At 49.6% G+C, this 20,136-nt stretch overlaps 1 protein-coding gene across 2 annotated transcripts; it reads right to left on the bottom strand.

Annotated features, from left to right (window-relative positions):
* Positions 1 to 5,665: 5,665 nt before the first annotated feature.
* Positions 5,666 to 17,647, bottom strand: P2RX1 (purinergic receptor P2X 1). Of its 2 annotated transcripts, none has more exons than XM_063173878.1 (13): positions 17,332 to 17,647; positions 13,928 to 14,075; positions 13,466 to 13,537; positions 12,593 to 12,662; positions 12,007 to 12,103; positions 11,680 to 11,760; positions 10,381 to 10,522; positions 9,141 to 9,271; positions 8,453 to 8,543; positions 7,721 to 7,786; positions 7,073 to 7,165; positions 6,519 to 6,566; positions 5,666 to 6,203 (listed from the first exon to the last, which is right to left on the bottom strand). In XM_063173878.1, exons 1-12 carry the CDS (start codon positions 17,466 to 17,468, stop codon positions 6,522 to 6,524), a joined length of 1,173 nt encoding a protein of 390 aa, XP_063029948.1. In that variant the 5' UTR covers positions 17,469 to 17,647; the 3' UTR covers positions 5,666 to 6,203; positions 6,519 to 6,521. The 2 variants fall into 2 exon arrangements, with proteins under 2 accessions (XP_063029948.1, XP_063029947.1); XM_063173877.1 differs by having other exon boundaries at positions 5,666 to 6,200; positions 17,332 to 17,646.
* Positions 17,648 to 20,136: the final 2,489 nt, after the last annotated feature.

The raw sequence follows: 20,136 nt of genomic DNA, 5'->3' as shown, positions 1-20,136 counted from the left end.
TGACTCCAGTCACAGTCAGGGTCCCCGCCAGGAATCTTGGATTTAGCCAGAGAGCTAAATGGATTAAATCCACATCCTGACTCAACCCACTGCAGACTGCTGCTCCTTCCTGCTGTGACAACAAGCAGATAGAAATGCCTGTGCCTGCTTCCAATGAGTCTCAAATAAGCCTCTGCTTTGGAAACAAATTAATTCCTTACCATGGGTTTCATAACTCGAAACAACATATAATAATGCATCTTGTGTTTACTACAAATTTTTTCATCTCCAAAAAGCTTCCCCTGTTGAAACTGTTTTGAGAGAAGTATCGAAATGTAATTAAGAGGCATTATGCATTAAAACAGCAAAGTCATCTTGTAAGCCTAGCAAAGAGCATCATTATTTTCATTTACTCATTCTGTGAGTATATTTATTGTAGCCAGCTACAGCCTGCTGCTATTTGCTATGTGCATCCAAGTCTTACTTTTCCTGCAGAAATGTGCTTTGTCACCCTGGCTGGTCTCAGGCAGCTGAGCAACTCTCTACAGATGAACAGGTTTATTCAGGGCTAGTACCCTTTCACTTCCATCTAAAATATTTGTGCATCCTCTTTGCCAGTTTTCAGTCAAAACCACTTGGAATTGAAATGTTACGTGGTTCAAATCTTGACTTCTAAAGAGTTGCTGAATTCGGTGAAACGATCCCTGTTAGAAAGCTACAAAGGGTTGTGTTTTCAGCTCTTCACAGAGAAAACCCAGCAGAGATCTTCCATGAACAGGAAGCACTGGGGCAGTGAAGGGCTCTTGGGGCAGGTGAACAGCAGCATGGTAATCAGTGAGAGGATGGCAGAGCCTGCTGCATTTTAGGATAAGCAAAGACATGTAGATGTGGCCCTTAGGCACATGGTTTAGTGTCAGTGTTGGGTTTGTGGCTGGACTTGATCTCAGAGGTGTTTTCCAACTGAAATGATTCTGTGATGGTCACAGCACAGCAGAGAGCCCCATCTCCTTGACTGTGTGTTCCAAAGCTGCTGTTGTGTTCCAGCAGCTCTGGATGTCAGCTAATGACACTGGTCAGACATCATCTCAAGGCAGCCAGCAGCCTGAGCTCCTGGGCTGTGTGTTTGCCTTGGTGATCTCTCAGGAAAAGTAAGACAAGCCCATGAGCAAAAGCAAAACTTCCTCCCAGGCCTGAGGGAAAGCCCCAGCAAACTCCTTGGCTGCCTGGAGTATGTGCCCACCAGCCAGGAATGTGCCTGTGCCTGTGGAGGGGCTGTGCTCCTGTGGCTCAGGGCATGAGAGATGCTCTGACAGACCATAACATGTAAGCCAAAGCACTGACCTGTTTCACAGAGGCTTTCAATGCTATCAAGCAGGGCCTTGCTCATGCAGGGCCAACTCAGCCTCTCCTGAGCAATGAATGAACCTTTCAGCCTCCTGCTCCTCTTGCCTTAATTACTGCTGAGGAGGTTTTGCAAGGGTTTCAGAAGTCATTTGGGCTGATTCATTTGGCTTTGAGATGTTTATGAGATGCTGGCTGTTTAGAAAGTGCTGATACTTGTCCCCTAAGGATCTACCTCCTTTAGCACCAGGCAGTTTAAATCACCAGTGAGTGATTTAAATCACCAGATGTCTGAAGAACAGTTTAGCACCAGTATCAAGATTTGAAACAATCAACTCTGGCAAAGACTGCAAGCACTTGATTTAATGTAATAACCTGGTTGGCTCAGCTCAGTCAGAACGTGCTGTTTCTTCCAGAAAACAAAAAAAAAAAACCGAAACAAATCATGTGCCTCAGCTTTCCTTTTTATCATACACAGGTGATTACACTGCAGAACAGTTGTGGCCAGTGGAAAGAGAGTCACAGACAACGTCTCTCTGATGCTTAAATGGCTATAACAATGTTAAATGAGACTTTGATATTTCTGTTCAATAATGATTGAGCACGGTTGGTTGTTAAATGATTTTGCATGGTTTTGGGGTGCAAGGACTGGGAATGTGTTTATTTAACCTGTCCTTGAGTTACAGTCATGAGGTAAAGAGTTTTTATTTCCCCAGGCATGTCACTAGTCCATTTAGGTAAAAAAAGATTTAAAGCCATCATTTTTTTAGGAAATCTCTTAATGGTTCCATAAAGCTGAGCAGGATCTGTGCTTGGTACTGGTAGGCAGAGCCCTGTTAACTGGAGCAATTCTGATTCACCCCAGCTGAGGAGCCCATCAGGTGACCAGGCCGTTGCTATATTCAGAACCCATTTGGACAGTTTTGAATTTTACTCTTTCAAAAATAAGGCAATAAAGCAATTAGAAACAAATAACAGAAGGAGAGAGCACTTCACCAAAGGCAGCCAAAGATTACAGTGTGGCATAATTAATGCAGGGCTGGCAGCAGGGAAGTGGGCTGTAACAACTGCACTGTCCCTAGGAGAGAGGCTGCAGGCTGAGCTGCAGATGTCAAATGTTCAAATGGCCAAGAAGCTCCTCTTGCCACCCAGCACAGTCTGGCCTGAGAATGCCCAGCTGTGGGACAGAAGGAAATAAAAGAACCCTCCAGAGCTGGGAGGATATGCATGTTCCTGCCAGTCCTCCACTGTGTGTCAGCCAGAGGATTTATCCAACTGAAAACATGCTCCCACAACAAAAGAGAAAGGGAAATAGTGTAACCAGAAAGGCAGATGCTTTTTTTAGGGAAAAATCCAAGGATGTCCTAAGAGGAGAACTGGGTTAAAAATATCAGGGAGTCTGCTGTGCCAGGGAAAGAATGAGTGGGCTTAAAGATAGGAGAGGCTGCACAGGAAAGGAGTTATCTACTTCTTGAGTGTTACTCATTTTAATTTGCCTTGTTACATGTCTGGAAGCACCAGGTGGAAATCAGGGCTTCATTGTGCTGGGAATTGAGCACAAACATAATGATTAAATGTTGCCAGCTCTGCAGAGATTGAAATATAATTCCTCATCTCTGCTGAATCACTAACCAGCATAATTATTGCCAAATAAGTTTTTCTGTAATTGCTCTTCTGGAATATCTGTGCTACTTGATTTTTTTCAAGATAACCCTGCCTGAGGGAGTGAAAAGATATATCTGTACAAGGTCCAACCTAGTAGCCTTTATAGATAACAAAAGCTGGTCAGAAGCAGAAAATTCTCACTACATTTAAATCCATGTTGAAAAATTCTTTGCTCATATCTTGGTTTCTGTTTCCATAAAATGGGAATAGTCACACTGCACTCATTGCTTGCTTTTGTTGTCTAATACCCATGATCAAGGCAAGAGTCCTCTGTCAGAGGTTTGGAGCACTGACATCACCACATACAAGGGCTTGTTACTGCTGATTGTAAAGAATAGGGATTAACTGGATAATATACATTCTTTCTTCTGTGTTTTCTGGGACAGTGCTTCAATTGCTGAAAGTTCCTTTTCTATTAGTAATAACTGTGTAAAACCAAAATGCAATCAAACAAGGAGTTAAAAAACCTCCACAAAAAACCCAACCCTCAACTGACCACAGCATGAATGGGAAGTAACACAGCACACTGTCATTGAAGGGGTTTTGACATGATGACCAAATCCCTTTGGGATGCTGTAACACTTCATCCTGCTGCTCAGAGGTCAGAGAGCAGCAGGACACACTGGCCACATCCTAACTGCTTCAAATGCAGTTGTTTTCTGGCCACAACACAAAGAAATCCTTCTGTCTAAGAACAGTAAATTCTCCCCTGATCCTCAGAGCAAGATCAGGTCAAACCAAGAGGACAGGAATATGATCCTGCTGGTCACCCACATTTCCACACTGAGAATTACAACACCAGGCATCTTAACCGGTCTGCATTTCCATTTGTGAGGCTCCAGCTTTTAGCTGCTGTGTCCTATCCTGCATTCAGTAACTTTGTGTGAGTTTTGACAAACTGGAAGGTGTGGGGAGGGGGCTGGGAGCTGCAGTGCTGAAGCAGAGCATCTGTGCCAAGGAAGGGGCTGAACAGAGCAGCCCTTCCTCCTTGGTCTCCAATCTCTGGCCATCACCTCCAACCTCTATGGCAAAAGAAGGCCTGAAACAAGTGCCATGGGCTTTCCCTGCCTTTTCATACAGCAGAGGAGACCAGTGTGTGTTAAAATGTGAGAAATGTGCTCAGTTTCCTCCAGACAGCCATTGCTGTTTGGCACTCACCTGGGGGCCACAGTCCCTGGCTTTGAGGAGGAGCTTGTTTAAAGGAAAGAATCAAAATTGCAATATCTCATTTTGCTGGTTGCAGAAATGATGAATGAAAAGCAAAGCAAAGGATCCCCAAAGATTGTGCATTTAAAGAAAACAAGTTAAAGAGATGAAAATAAATCCTTCCATGTTTTTTAAAGCAGCCTTGGGACTTTTAGGAATTCCAGTTCAGAAGTTTAGAGAGGGGATCATTCACAAGTTGCCTTTTTCCTGATTTCATATTCTGTCTTTTAATTCTTCCTAGGAAAGAATAGGGACTTTGTATTACAAGCAGCTTGAAAGATTAAGCAGGCAGAAATCCCGCAGCTCAACCTGCAGATTTGCGTTTGTTATTTTAAGTTTTGACCGGAGATTGACCCGGTGTAAGTGGGTGCTAAAGGTTATCTGAACACTCTCACTTCATTGTCTATGGAAAGTGGATCTTCCCCAGTCTCTGTGAAATGGTCTTGCAGTCCCCTCTGCTGGTGGCAGCTTGCTGGGGAGCTGCACCGTGCCACCACATGGGACCTGCTTGGTTCTCGATGGACGCTGCAGGAGAGCCCCCGGGGCTTGGAGATCCCCCAGCCTCCAATGAACAGGCACCGACTCCTCCAGAGACCAGGAGGCTTTCCCTCACCCTCTCTGCATCCTTAGTATGAGCACCTGGCGCCTCTGACACAGGGCAGCAGCACAGGAAAGGGTGAAAAAATGAACCATGGATAACCTTACAAAAACCCACCATGCCTGGGAAAGCTGAGAGCAAATTATCTTGCCCTGGGGAATGTATAGCTTGATATGTTTGTTGAATTTATGACCAAAGATCACCTGCATGTCTGTAAGGCACACATGCTTATGTCCCTGAGAGCCCACAGCAGTGATACTGCAGGCTCTGGCAGCATTACAGCCCTACAGCTTCTCCACCAACTCTACCATGGCCACTGGGATCCACTTTCAAAGCAACCAAACCATAGTTTTCCCCAAGAAGGTGAAAACAGACGTTCAGAGAGGGGCTATGCAGAAAGTCAGCATGGATGTGTCCTGGAGAATGGAACAGGGCCAGCAGCACAGGGCAGGGCTGGCTCTCAGGGATGTGGGGTTTGAGCACAGCCCATGATGTGCAGCTGCACGTGCTGAGTGGTGCAAATCTTCCAGCACAGAGGTGAAGTTCAATTCCTGGATGCAGAGAGCACCCAGGAATTTGTGAGGCTGCTGCTGGAAAAGTCTTCCTGATCAGCTCACACTGACCAGTGTGGGCAGTGGAGGCAGAGCTGGCATGGATGGCCATGGCTGGCAGTGTGCCAGTGCTGCCTGCCAGCCAGCCTGAGGAGGAAACCCAAGTGACAACTCTGATAACAGCCCCTGCTCGTGGCCAGGGGCCCTGCATGGGAGGGCAGTTTCTGAAGGAATCATCACTAAAGGGATTACTTTGTATGCATAAACCCTCCAGAAACCACTCCAAACATCATGCTATGGCGCTAGCATAGGCACCATGAAGGGATGTAGTAGAAAAACTAAAGGTTTATTTTTTTAATAAAATACATCCTTACAAAATAACCATTTTTCTCCCAGGCAGAGAGCTGGGGATGGTTCCTGCCAGCTCTCCTTCCTTCCCCTTCTCAATTTGGAACTGTCCAGCGGTGCTTCTGGGGCAGAAGAGTCAGCTGTGCTGTCCCCAGACCCCTCAGGTGCCAGTGACCTGGCACGGGCCTGGCACACCAGGCAGGTGCAGTGTGAGTGCGAGCTCCTCTGAAGGGCCTGCGGAGGCAGCAGACCCAGTGCCCTGCAGAGGGCTGGCAGATGGCCCCAAGACCCCTTAGTCTGACCCATCCACAGCATCATGGCAGGTCCCACCACAGGCTGTGTGCTGGGCCAGCCAGCCCCTGCCTGGCTGCAGGGCACCACCTCCCATGAGCTGGTGCTGGACGCTGCTTCTGCTGCTCTTGGGGCTGGCCCAGGGAGGTGATGGGATGGCCACTGTGTTGTAGGAGAAGAGGAGGAGGAGGAAGGTGCAGGTTTGTCAGTCAGTGTGGATTCTGCTGAGAGAGAGGTGCACAGTGATTTCTGGTCTCTCACCCCCCAGTGCCCTTTTTCAAGAGATGCTGCCATCAAAGATGCAATGCCAGACCCACATCCTGCATCTGCTGCTGCCCCATGCAATTGCTTATGTTGGGAAGTGCTGACCCCATGTTAGGCACTGCAGCCCACAGCTCGGGTCTCCTCCAAGCCTCCCTGGATCCCTGCTGCCTTCCTGAAACCCTCCTGCCTTCTCACACACCTTGGAATAGCCCCAAGCCCTACAGCCCTCATCCCTGACAGATGTGTGCTAGCAGGGCTGGGGAAACACCACTCACCTCTCACTGTGTGTTGTCTGGCTCCTTTACCTTCTTATGCGACTTTGACTAGGGGTTAAAGGAGAGAAAACAAAGATTCTTTTACAGACCTGCTCCTCTCTAATGTCAGGGAAATGTGACTGGGCAGCAACTCCTAACCCCCAGTGTACACACATTTTCAGATGAATATGAGGGGAAATGTTTTTGTATCCTTTCAAAGGCCATGAAACATTCCATGGTCATGGAGATGTTCTCAAAGAGCAGAAAAAAAAATTTTCTAGTCTGCTAAAGCACAAATCTGCCCCTGCTTCCCTTGAAGCAATGCAAGTATTACCAGATATTGGAATATCTGGGGTTAAAGGCAGAGAATAAAGTTATTAACAATGAGTCACACAACATCTCAGTAATTTTGGAGAGAAGATTCATGGATCCCAGTCTCCAACAGTCCCAAGGGCTCAGGAAGGCGCCTGGTTGCCCCTCAGCGTGGATGTTTGTGTTACAGCATCATTACTCATGCACACATCCACACACACCCCTGCAAGAGCCTCTGCAGGGCAGCACTCACTGTTACTTACAGGCTCCGGTTCTGCATATTTGAATTTCTTCTGCTTGTAATAGTCTCGTCCATGGAGAAAATGCAGCAGGAGCAGGTCACAGAGGACAGAGGCCTTGAATCAAAGTGCAGTTAGGTTTGGAGTTGCCCTCCAAGATTACCTGCACCACTGTGTACTTCCAGTTTTTCCCAGTTTGCCTCACAATTCAGGGTCACTTCAATTTAAGTGATTTGAGCCAACAAAAAATGAAATGTTTCCCCTTTAGGTAAGTGCAGGGCACAGCAGCCTTTGAGTTGTGCTCAAGTTTTTAAAGCCATAACCAAATCACACACTGGGCTTCTGTCCTGAATTAAATACTGCCAATCACATGCAGACTCTTCCTCAATGCCAGCTCTAACTTGAAACCATCAGGATACCAAGACCTGCCAAGAGAGCCAGCCTTCCCTTCATCAGCAGGGCAGAATTCACATCGGCCAGGGACCAGCAGGAATCTATTTTCCCGAGCTGACAAGGCAGGAGAGCACCTCCTTTCCCCCTTTTGCCCATCCCCTGATTCCCTGAGCAGTAGCCAGTATTTCACTGCAGCTCAAGGACACTTCCCACGGATGTCACAGGCAAAAAGAATAATTTGAGAGTCTCCATATAGAGGCTGGAAATATCTGAACTTACCACTCCAAAAATACCAATTCCAGAGCCAATTGTGGTCATGGTCGGGATGATGTCAAATTTGCCTGCCTGGATAAAGTCAGAGAAAATAGGTGATAAGTTACAGTCAGACCAGGGGGGAAAAAAGGGTGCTCTAGCTGTAGGTGGGGCTCAGCAAAAGTGCCTTGCAGCAACCCAAACCACAACCACAGCACACAGAGAAACAGGAGCTAGGAAAGAGCTGGTCGAACAGAAAAATATTGTAGGTTGGTTTTTAGGCTGAAATAAATTGAACTTACTTTTCTTCCTGTATTTTTAATATAAAAAACCCAACCCAAACCAAGCAACCAAACAAAAAAGGTATATAATTTGAATATTCTCCATGGGAACACAATAAGAGAAGACTTCTCTCCCAGTGGGAAGAAAAAGACAAAATAGAAAAATGCAAATGTTCAGCTTTTGCAAATAACAGTAAAAGGTTTTGAGTTTACCAAGTCCTCCCCACTCCCATCACAATTTTTTTAGACAAAACCACTGATCAAGCCACAGCTGAAAGATGTGACCTATAAAACATGTTTTCCACCTCTCTTCCCTTCCCCAGAATTTCCCAAGGGTTCCTGTGAGCAGGCCAGCACCCAAGGAAAGCATTCACACTAATGTTCCTGATCCCACAGGACCCTGGTGCTGTGTTCCAGAGCTGGTCCCTTCCAAGGACATGGCTCTGCTGTCCCAGGGACCCAGAGGATCCATCCTTACCTTGCCATTCACCAGAATGTCGAGCCGGATCCCAAACACCTTGTAGAGTGTCCTCTTTTCCATCCCATCTTCTCTGTAGTATTTGGCATATCTGTGCCATTGGATGGTGAGTGTTAATGATCTGCCAGGGGGTCCAACAGCCCTACAGCATTGGGATCTTGCACAAAGATCTGGGAATGTGCTATCACAGACCTGTCCTGACCTTCTCCTCAAACCCCCTGCAGGAGCTGGGCTGTTGGCACCTCTCTTCTCTGTGCCTCAGTTTCCCTGCCTGCAGGATGGAGTTCCAGCTCCTGCTGTTTGATCTGATGTCCCCAAGTTCTGTGTGTTACAGATATTGATGAAACACTGGTGACAAACTCACACAGAGCAGAGGATACAGACTATGAGAACATGTGACATGATCCTACACCATCTCCAGTCTTTCAAGGGGCTTCCCAAAAGCTCAGCCAAGCAGGAGAGCCTGCAAGGGGGAGGAGATGGAAAGGAAATGGGGCAATTTTCAAGGCAAGGGCTGTATTATCACTTTTCTGATGCTGTTTAAAAGAGCACTGGTACTGCTGCCTGGCCCTGCAAAGGTAGTGAGTATTTTGAAGGACAGTCTCTGGCCTTCCACCATCCCTTGAATGGGAACCTGGAAGCTGTCGCCTCTGAATTACACTTGGAGAATCAGCAGGTATTTCCTTACCTGAAGTTGAACCCTGGTGAAACATTGCTGTCATCGTTGTACAGGCCATGGAACTGGTAAATGGGTTTGCAGTAGCGCAGGGGCCAGTCGAGGTCACAGTTCCAGTCTATGGTGATGCCCACCACTCCACCCTGCAGCCAAGAGGGAGTCACAAGGTTGCCCCTCCTTGGACCTGGCCCACACAGAGAAATGCTTTCCCTTCTCACAGGTGCCCTGTCTCAATGCCATGAGGTGTCCTAGCTCTCCTAATTCACGCATCCCACAGCTGCCTCAGCCTTCCTGAGCAGCCCTGGCTTTGTGGCCTGTACATAACCCCTTGCAGAGACTCTTGTTTCTGTCCTGAGTGCTGGATACACAAATAAATTCATGCCTTCTTGTTTCTGATCAGAATCCTGTGCCCAAGGCACAGTCCTGAGAAACAGTGCTCACCACAGATCCCTCCTGGTCCTCGTGGGACAGCCTTCCCTTGCCTGATTATGCCCAAGAGATTGCTCAGGAAATGCAGGAGTCCCTCCTCCCTCCTGAGCTCACTCCAGGCTGTAAATAGCTGTGCCCTAGAGGTTTGTATTTTTACACCTTTAATATATAGAATGTTAGAATGGTTTGGGTTGGAAGAGACCATAAAGACCATTTTGTTCCAAACCCTGCCATGGGCAGGGACACCTTTGTTTAGACCAGTTTTCTTCAGGTCCTGGCCAGGAATGGGGCAGCCATAGCTTCTCTGGGCCATCTGATCCAATCCATGCAATAAATGTTCATATATGCAAGCCTCTGATTTTGTCCAATGCCTGACAAAGTTATCACAAGGTTTTGCAGCAGAGATAGCAGATACTCCCACACACCAGCCTGAGGAGTGTTAGGCAAAGCTGCATTTTGGAGCCAGGGAAAAGGCTGCAGTTAGCACTGTGCAATGACCAATATTTGACCATCCAGCTGGGATTTCCATGCTCAATCAGATGGGACTTGGCCACACAGATCTAGTTATTCACTGCTCAAATTGAAACAAGCTGAACCCTGGGATTTACTGCCAGAGGGTCAAATATTCTCAAGAGTTTCCAAGAAAAATGTAAATATTAGGCCATGTCCAAGGAGATTCATAATCTTTATGAGATAATTCTGACACTTGTTTTCTCAAGAATTCTTGAGAAAACTGAAAATCATCTCAACAGCTGGAGGTGATTGCACTGTTGAGTGTCCCTTTCCCATCAACAGCAAGGAACATAATTTGAAATTGACGTACCTTAACAGCCAGGAAGGTAAAATTCTGACCAGATTCCTTCACTATGTATCCCAGTTCAAACACAGGACACAAGGAATCAGTGACTTTGTGATAGGTGCATTTCTTCAGGTACTGCTTAGTAACACTCTCAACCAAGTTGCGCCTGTGAACGAAAAGAGAGTGAGAAAAAATCTCAGTAACACAATAATTTGGAGGGGGGAAAACCTCTGTAAGTCCCTTGCCCAGTCCATGTCACTCTCCCATTCACATGCCACTTGCCCATGGGCTCTGCTAGGCAGTGTTCTGAGCTCCAGCAATTCTTATCTGGGACACCTCATGGATAGTGAGTGTATCCCACACCTTTCACATTTAGCTGGAGTTTGCTATCTCCTACCGCAAGGGTTAAAAGGAAAGGGCAACTTCTTGCCTTCCATCCCACTCTGCCCTTTTGCCCAAAAACATCCTGTGGTTTTGTAAGCCTTGTGCCTTGCTCCAACTGATCCCATCTCTGATGCTCAGCAGTAAATTGTCAGCAATGATCAAAGGCAGGAAGTTTCCCCACAGCAGCCAGCCCAGCCACCCTCACTGCCAGGACCTGCTCCCTCTCTGTCCTCTTCAGCCTGTCCTCACCTGGGCCACCTCTCCTTGCAGCTGGAGGGGATCCCCTCTCCCAGCCACCTCCTGGGAGGTGTGAGGTCAGCCCAGGACTTTGCCAAGCATGCTGGCTGCCAGGACACTTAACCTTGGCTGCAGCACAGGGAGATCAGCTTAGAGAAAAGAATCCGCTGTCTACAGCACAAACAGCTTCTGTTAATTTGTTCCAAATCAGATATATGGTCAGTGCCATCATAAATCCTCTTAGGAGGGTGCCTTCAGCCAGCAGCATTTCCCCCAGTGCTGCCAACCCCACCCTTTGCTGAAACAGGTGGGATCTGTGATGTTAAGGGGGACTCTGGGGCACCAAGCTTATCCTGGCCATGTGGTATTGTAATTTTGTCTTCAGAGAAGAAAAATGAAAAATCAGAGTAACTGATTTGCAACTTGGGAGGGTAACTCAAGAGAGGTTAATTCCAGAAATCTTTCCAGTAACTACAGCCACCAGCTGAGGTGGGACACAACGGGAGGGAAATGTCTCAGTTCCTATGAGCTAATGTGGGGTTCAGTGCAGCAGTTAGAGTAGTCCTGGATCACTGAGAAGGTGAGGTGGGCAATCCTCCATACCAAGCATCCAGTTACACCCATCCAGCTGAACCCATGGTTTCCTCTGAGGGACACAGCTGGAGGAACTGACCAGGAGCCATCCCCTCAACCTCTCCTTACCTGGATACCTTGAACTTGGGGAAGGTGATGCTGTTCTTGATGAACAAGGTGAACTTCTCTGCTTCTGACAGCAGGGCAGGGCTGAAAAAACACAAGTATAGATATGTGTCCATCACTTGGCTCTCCAGGTTCTAGAGAAAGCTCCATCTGGTGGAAATTCACCCAAGCTTAGAAAAGCAGACCCAGAAAACTGGTGGTCTCATCCCTCCCCTTCCTGGTCTTTCACAACACAGGCTGTCCTGGCCACCTCCCATAAAGCCCCAACTTGGTCTGCTCTACACCAAGTGCAGCTGGGATGGGAAAGAGGGCACCAGCATCATTCCTTACCTGGGAACATGGTAATCAACTTCAACAGGGCACCAGCCAAAGATCTCACAGGTCTTCACAGTGCTGTTGAAGTGCACACACTTGCCGGTCATGAGCCCTGTGGGGGAAACAGCTGCTCACACCCTGGATCCTGTGAAATCTCAGCCTCACACTGGGATGGATGGGATCTGGCTGGGGCTTCAGCTCTGCCAAGGGCATTCAAGACACAAAGTGCTCAGGGCTTTGGCACCTTTCTAAAGCAATTAGGAAATTCATTGTGGCCTCTCAGCTCAGGGCAGTGGTTTCTTTTACAGTGCTGTCTGTACAGGAGAGCAGCTGGGGATTTTCCTTGTTAAAACACACCTAAGAAAATGCTGAGCTAATAAGAGGACAACAGTTTGGGGGAAATGGCTTACTCCTGATTAACCTTTTGTTTGCAGCTCAGGTATCTTTCAAAAGAGCAGAGCTGGACCAGCCCATGTGGAACCTTCAACCAGCATGTCAGAGGTTTTCCTGTTCAAAGCAGGTCCCCCAGCCAGGGGACACCCCAGCCAGGCAGCTTTTCTCAGTGTTGTCTCACCAGAAGCACCAGGACCGTGTGCCATACCTTGTCCCTGCCGGCTGTATTTCCCTTTGCTGCAGTCGCTGTCCTGTGTGCACAGCCCGGCATCTGGCAGCTGTTTGGAGAAAGCAGCCACCTCTTAGCATCCCAGCCTGCAGCTTCAATCCCCTGTCCCTCCTGCCTCACCAGACAGCATTTTTTCTTGAGGGAAACACTGCTCAACTACAACCAGAGCCTTGTTCATATACTGTTGCCTTATATATTACAACAGCTCTATTATCATTATAGGTTCTCTTATATATCAAGAGTTCTTTTATCATTATGGTGCAAGGGTTCCATAGCCTCAGAGTTTCACACCTCCTCAATGTTTCTTGTAGGCAGCTCCTCTAAGCACTGCCTATTCCTGGTCCTTGCAGCAGCCATCTGACTCCTCTGCCTCCAGTCCCCACCAATTCAGTCTTTTATACCACTTGTTCTTATTTGCTACAGGTGTTGCCTGTTCTCATCCAGCCTGCTCCTAATCTTTAGTAATAGGGTCCAGCTGGAACTCATTGGGGGATAAGATTACATTCTACATAACCTTCATTTATCTATACTGTGTCCCCCTACAATATAGTGCTTCCCAACCAAGGCTGTCCAGATAAAGCAGGAAAAAAGGCAATTTATTCACTCCAGGTAGATACTTTCATTTAAGCCTCAAGTCTGCTCTGCTTGATCATTTCAAAGGGAAGAAAAAAATGGATGCTACCTGTTTTTCTGCAGAATAAAAGTCTTCACATACCACACAGGAGTCAGGAACATTAAATATGGGGCCAGGGCCGGGCTTTTACTAAACCTCTCAATGTCAGAAAAGGTCTTTCCACCACAATCCCCTGAATTACAGAAGCTTAGCCCACTGAAGGAAGCTGGTGTGTTTACCTCTGGGCAGGTTCCTTGTTTCTGTCCAGGAGTGACAATGAAGTTGGTCATCACCACAAACGAGTTGTCCCCCTGTGGAGACACAGCCAACGAGCTCACGGCAAGCACAGGAGCCTCTCCCTGGGTGGGGACCTGCAGTGCCACCAGCCCCAGGGACACTGGAGGACCCCACTTGCTGCCTGAGACACTGCTCCAGAGGCACTGGAGAAACCTTGATCCTTTTGGAGGCAGCCTCCAATGTGCCCCCTCAGCCACAGTGGGTCCCAAGTACCAGATGCTCCCCAGGGAGAAGCTGGGCAGAGGTTTGTGACAGGAGCAAACTCCTTCCCACCACAGGGACACCCTGTCATGCTTAGCCCCATGGAAAGCCTATGCCAAGGACCCATCTCCACCCCAGCACAGGAGGAAAAGCAGCCACTGGGACAAAAGCAAATCCCTAACCCACCCACCCTGACTCCTTACCTGGGGTGGGAAAACATAATCCACCACATCCCAGATGTGAGGACCCAGGACACTCTCGTTGGTCAGTGTCAGCCCTTTCAACTTCACGGAGACCGAGCTGACAATGCTGTCCTGGGACTGGTAGCCCTTCTCGTAGAGGAACACCCACCTGGAACAGGGAAGGGTGGCAGGGTGAGCATGGCCACCAGCACTCCTCCACTGGCCAGATCCTCAGCACACACCTGTGCACTGGGGCTTTTTCTACCAAGTCTCACATGGGGAATCGTTTGCCAAGTTTCTTCCCGCTGGATGAGGGACATGTTGTTGAAATTTCCTACCCTTTGCCTGAGGCATGTGGTAGCTGCAGGACCCAACTTTCATGCCAGGATGATGTGTTTTGGGGACTGGGACCCGTTTTGTGGCTGGGGGTGTGTGAAGGCAGGTGGAGCACAGTAGCCATCAGTCATTCAGGGTTAAGGCCTATGGCAGGTTTGCAGCTTGCTGGTCTCAATGACCTACCCCAACGTTCCTGACCTCCTGATTCACTGCAGAGAAACTCTCCAAAACCCAACGCCTCCAGCACCAACACAGAGCTGAGTCTGGACACGGTTCACATCCAGAGCCGCTGTTTTCCCATCCAGCAGAGGGAATGTGGAGCAATGGCCCTGTGTGCAAGAGGGCTGCAGGAGCAGGGTTAGGGACACTGTGTGGCCAGAACAGAGCTCTGCCTGCCTTTCCCAGCCCATCACACAGCCATTAGGACAGGCTCCTGACACTATTTAACCTAGAGCATAAACAAGCTGCCGCTGGATTAACTCTGACTCAGGGACACTATAAACATGGGCAAGCGCCCATTTCGGGTGGTGCCTGCGGCGCCGCGGAGCATTCTCGGCACTAAAAAAGGAGCGATCTGGATTTTGTCCCCTCTGCCGCAGGCATCGGTCCCGCTGGCTGTGACAGAGGCAGCAGGATACCCATGGGACAGCCCATGACACCAGCCTGGTGTGTCAACCTCGCCTCTGACACCTGGCTGATGGGCAGAGGGGGAAATGGGGAGGCCCAGGTGCTGCCTGGAGGTTTTCTGTTTGGACTTTCTTAGAGAGGGAGCATTTAGCTTGCAGCCACATCAGCATCCCAGGACTGAGGGCAAGAGGACCTCAGGGATGGTTTGCTCCAGAGCATGGGGATGGGAGCAGAAATTCAGCACTACTGCCACTGCAGCTGGGACACCCTGCTCCAACATCCTCCTCCAAGGCAGAAGAATGTACTGAGTTGCACTGGTTACAGTGGGCATCTTCCCCAGTGCCCTCAGGGCTGCAGAAGGATGTGAACTGGGCAGAACATTTCTCTAGATCAGCCTCCAGCACAGACTCTGCTGCTGACCTTATCCCCCCCTGGCAGAGCTGACCATGGGCACACAGGGCTGGGCAACCCCACCTCCCCTGTGGCAGAGCCAGGGTCATGACAAACAAAACCATTTCCCAGGAGGCTGTAAATGCTGCAGCAAGTCCTGCCCAGGTTGTAAAAGTCCCCTGGTGTCACACCCTGATGTGGCAGAGCCACCAAGCCCTCTCCCCTTGCTGGCCTCATCCTGTGGCTCAGCCCACAGCTCCTTGCATGCAAGAATTCAGGAAGCGAAACCCTGAAAGTACCCAGCATGTCCTGGGCAGCAGTGATACCACCTTATCACAGCCATCACAGGAAAAAGAACTGCTCCCCAGGGGTGACACAGGGTCTCACAGGGGGGCTGGCCCCATTTCTGTGCACTGATGGCACCAGCCATGTCCTTCTAGCAGACACACATTTCCATGAGCATCCCATGCCTGCTGTGAAGGGAGGACAAAAGCTGGGAGAATGGTAAATAAATACACATTTGGCTGCCAAATTTGTTTTCAAAGGACAGAAAATCTCAAGCATTGTAGCTTGGTGAGGGCAGCAAACTGGGGGCAGTGTTGTGGGCAGAGAACTGGGAGTAGTGCTGTGAGAAGGGAACTGGGGGCAGTGGTGTCAGCAGTGAGGGGAAGCCAGGGGCTGGCAGGGCTGTGGGCAGCTGCAATCATAGGCAGCCCCTTGCTAGAGGAGACCCATCCCAACAAACCAGGAAAAACTTGGGAATTACAGCAACTTCATGCCAGATTCCTCTGCTCTGCCACTGGCTGTCACCCCTTGGCTGGTTCTTTTCCTGCTCCCTCCTGGTTGCCTGTCTCACTTCAAGTTGCTTAAGCCACATTTCCTTAGTTGCCCTGCACAACCATCTGTGCCAGTTCCCCATCACAGGAGCAGCTGCCCCCAGCCACATTTGGGACTGGAGCCCTGGGACTTCACAGGCTCAGTCCTTAGGAAAAACAAAGCTGCTCCCAGTAACACCAGCGCAAAACTCTTTGCAACAGAGCATCCTTGAGACCTTGGTTGAGGATAACCCTTGGGAGCCAAAGTACTGGTGAGCAGGGTGGGATTAATGGGGGGTCCAGCATGGGGGTTTCACACTTATCCCCTGAGAAGGTTTTTACCCTTCCCAGGGAGTCTGTGCTAAAAGGAGGGGTGAGCACTTCTGCTCCCCACAGCGACTCCCTTGCACTGAGGCCAGGGAGCCACTGCCTTTCCTCTGCATGAGACATTCTGCACCCCAAAAATTCCCAGATTTTCCAATTCATGGCCAGACACCCCCTTTCCTTTCAAACATCCTGCCCTGGGGCCCTTCCCCGTGAAAGGGTGCTGATCCCACAGCAGCCAAGGCTTACCAACCATCACATCCCATCGCATCGTCCCACACTGAGGGACAGGCACAGAGTAACTTCAGCAGGAGCAGCAGCCCCAGGGCACCTGAGGACACACATCCTCACCCATTCCGATCCCGCCTGCTCCACTCACTGCCTTTTTTAAGCAGTTGCCCTTGCTTTTGGAGCTGCCTCCCAGAAGCAAATAAGACCAGGAATTTTGGAGCCAAGCTGCGTCTCGGCCGCAGCGTCAGAGCGGTGAACAGGGAGATTTATGGCCCTGTCTTGAGCCGCTCGGGTCTCACAAATCACTGCACTGGCCCCAAATGCCTCTTATTTAATATAAATGAAAATAAAAATAACAACAGATTCTCAGGCCACCGTCCAGCAGCTGGAGCAGGATCTGGATTCTCTGTAGTGAGAGGACGGGGCCGCGGTGTGTGGAGCAGGGCTGGGCAGGGATGGATGAGTCTCCAGCCTGGACATACAGGAGCTTCTGGGGAGGAGATGGGGACTAAGCAGCCATCCAAAAGAGCCATGGTGAGACACTGGGCTGCACGGGAGCCACAACCAGGGGGATGTGAAGCCATTAGCAATAACCCTCCTGCACTGGGATATAGGGGATATAGAAGCCTTTCTCTCTCAATTGCTTTTTAACCCAGTGGCAGAGCATTAATGTCAGGGAAAGCAGGTGCTGGGCAGGCTTACCCGATGATGTACGCCAGGACGATGAGCTGGATCAGCCTGAAGGTCAGTCCCACCTTCTTGTTCCTCACCAGCACCATCCGAGGGGTGTCATACTCGAAGAGGAAGGAGGACAGCTTGTCCATGCACTTCTGCCCCATGGCTGTGCCAGGGCCGTGCCACAGCCTCCCAGCTCTTCACTGCGCCCTGGGTTGGGCCGTGCCCGCCGCCGCTCCGGCAGCTCCTCTGTTTGCAGATTAAAATAACAGAATAAGAATTGCTATCGGCGTGGCTCTGAGCACATCTGGGCTGCCGGGTTTCCTCCTCTGCGCAGGGATGAGGCTTCCTCTTCCTATAAGCCCTGGGCTGGGAACAGCGGGTGCCCTACATGGTCTGGGGGTGGGACAGGGTGTGGGAGGGTGCAGGGCCACCCTGTTGCCAAGCCCACATGCCACCAGGACGAAGCCATCTGTCTGTGAGCGATGCTCCCTCGCCTGGCAGGAGCCTTCCCTGGGGACAGAGAGGCTGCAGGCAGGGCTTGGGATGAGCAGAGACCACGAGGCATTCCTGGGGGCAACAGTGGGATGGGAGAGATTGTGGGGGTCCCGGGAGAAATTTTAGGAATTAGGATTGGGGTATCTTTCCTACCACAACAGCCACCTCAGGCTGTGTGTCCTGAGCCCATGTCCTCTTCTGTCTCCCAAAAAAGGGTTGGGAAAGAGAAGGGGGAGCACCAGAAAGCCCAGCTCAGCAATTCAGAGCTGACCCATGGAGCAGAAGGGCACCCAGCTTGGCCCCCTCCCATGGTGAGGCCAGACAGCTGGGGCTTGGCTCCTTCCCAGCACTTGCGCTGGGCTGGGCTGGGTGCACTTGGAAGCATTTCCAGCATTTCCTGAATGGCCTGGATGTGAGCAGGGCCAGGCGAGCCGGGGTCACTGCGACCGATGCTCTGCAGGGTGGTGCAGACACCACTTAAAACAAATGTCACTGAGAAAGGGACTGGATTTGACAGTGCCAGACTGAAATCTGGGGGGCCAACAGCTGCAATGGGGAGCTTTGAAGGGGGTGGCTCATTGCTGGGGAAAGCACAGAGGCTGTGGTGGATGGGGGACCCTGTGCCCTCAGTGCATCCCACTGGGCAGCTCCAGGGCACGCTCTGTGCTGGGGAGCACTGGGGCTGAGAAAGGAACACTGGGTTTGTGTTTTTGGGGGAAAGAGAGGATGTTTTCCCCAGAAGTCCCAGCACTCAGCTTCAGCACTCCAGGCAGGGACAGACTCCACGAGCCTCAGTTCATCTGCTGCCTCCCTTGGCCTCAAAGGAGACACTGGCTCTCTGCAGCCACCAAATCCGGCATAAAGGCCCTCTCTGCAGGAGGAATAGGTTTTGAAAGTAGGGAAAATCTTCACCTGCTGGGATAAATCTTTCCTTTCAGCAATATTTTTATTAGTATCACCACCTCTTAAGTTCACTTGCAGCTTGCTCAATGCCACATTTACCTTTCGACTCAATACATTACAGACCTGACAACTGTGAAATAATTGGGAAAAATCAATTATCTTTGCTGGGCAATAAGGAAAACTGGGGAAAAAGCAACTGAATCATTTATCTGAATCTTTTGGGCGCACCATGAAGCCTGGGAATCAAAATCAGATGATCCCACGTTGCAAGTGACGTGATGAGATCCCAATGCCCCGGTCCTCAGCAACATGGAAAGCTGTCAGACAAGGAGCCAAAAGCAAATACAAAATGCTGATGTTAATCATGTAGATTGAAGGCTGATGCTGCTATTGAGTGGAGCAGACAAACCTTATAAGCTTAGATATCTGTCAGGAGAGAAGCAAATAACTTACTGTATGAAACGAGGCCTTTTAGGGAAGGCTGCTCACCCTTGCCAAGGCCATGGGGATAATGAAAATAGGACAGCTAAATTTAACAGCAAAATGACTTGTAAAAAAGTCACTTCTAACCTCCTCTCTGGTACTTGGAGTCAATAAAATGGTTATAGCATGGATTTAGCTAAAATACTTTCCATTGGGAGATAATAGGCATCTGCCATTTTATAATCTCTTGGAGCCATGTTGCAGCTGGACAGAGGGGCCAGACCCCGTCTGGAGTGATGTGGAGAGCAGAAAACCCCAGCCTGGAGCACCAACAGAGCCTGAATCTTTTCCTGGGCTGACACCAGCACCCAGCATGGGCACCCACTTTGCCACAGCATCCAAATGCTTGAAAAAACCACAGCCTCAACACTTGTGGGTTCACACGTCTCCCACACCCACACCATCCCTGGGATTGCCACCCCTTAAATTACTTTATCATAGGGAATTTAGTAAGTTTGCACAGGGATTGTTCACCTGTGTGGCCCTGCAATGATGCCAAGGTGGTGCCAACACACCTCCCTGCCTCTGCCAGGTGGTTATCGAGGGACAGTGCCCTGCTTGGGCTGCTCAGGTGTTTACAGGGCACTCACTGGCAGAGATGCTGAGATCATGGGGCTGTGATACTTCCAGCTGTGGTGCAGGCCCTGGGCTGTCCTGAGGCCAGGTTGGGATGTCTGTTTGCTGTGATAATAAATGCATTGCTCTAACACCCAAATGAAAAAATAAAGATGGAATTAAGAGAAGAGGTTTTGTATCAGCCTACTGTGTAAGGTGCAGCCTGGGGGTGTCCCAGAACCCTCTGCACCAATTCCCACACACAGCTGGGATCTTGGGGATGGTCTTATCTTAGGTTCCCACAGACACCAGCTGGTGTGGTGCTGCCAATACACTGACAGCCATCTCCTCTGAATAACTTGTGTATCTCTTGGCTGCTTCCGAGCAGAGCAG

The sequence above is a fragment of the Melospiza melodia genome, chromosome 21 (assembly GCF_035770615.1).
Source record: "Melospiza melodia melodia isolate bMelMel2 chromosome 21, bMelMel2.pri, whole genome shotgun sequence".
Lineage (NCBI taxonomy): Eukaryota > Metazoa > Chordata > Aves > Passeriformes > Passerellidae > Melospiza > Melospiza melodia.
This window is presented reverse-complemented; position numbering and strand designations above follow the sequence as displayed.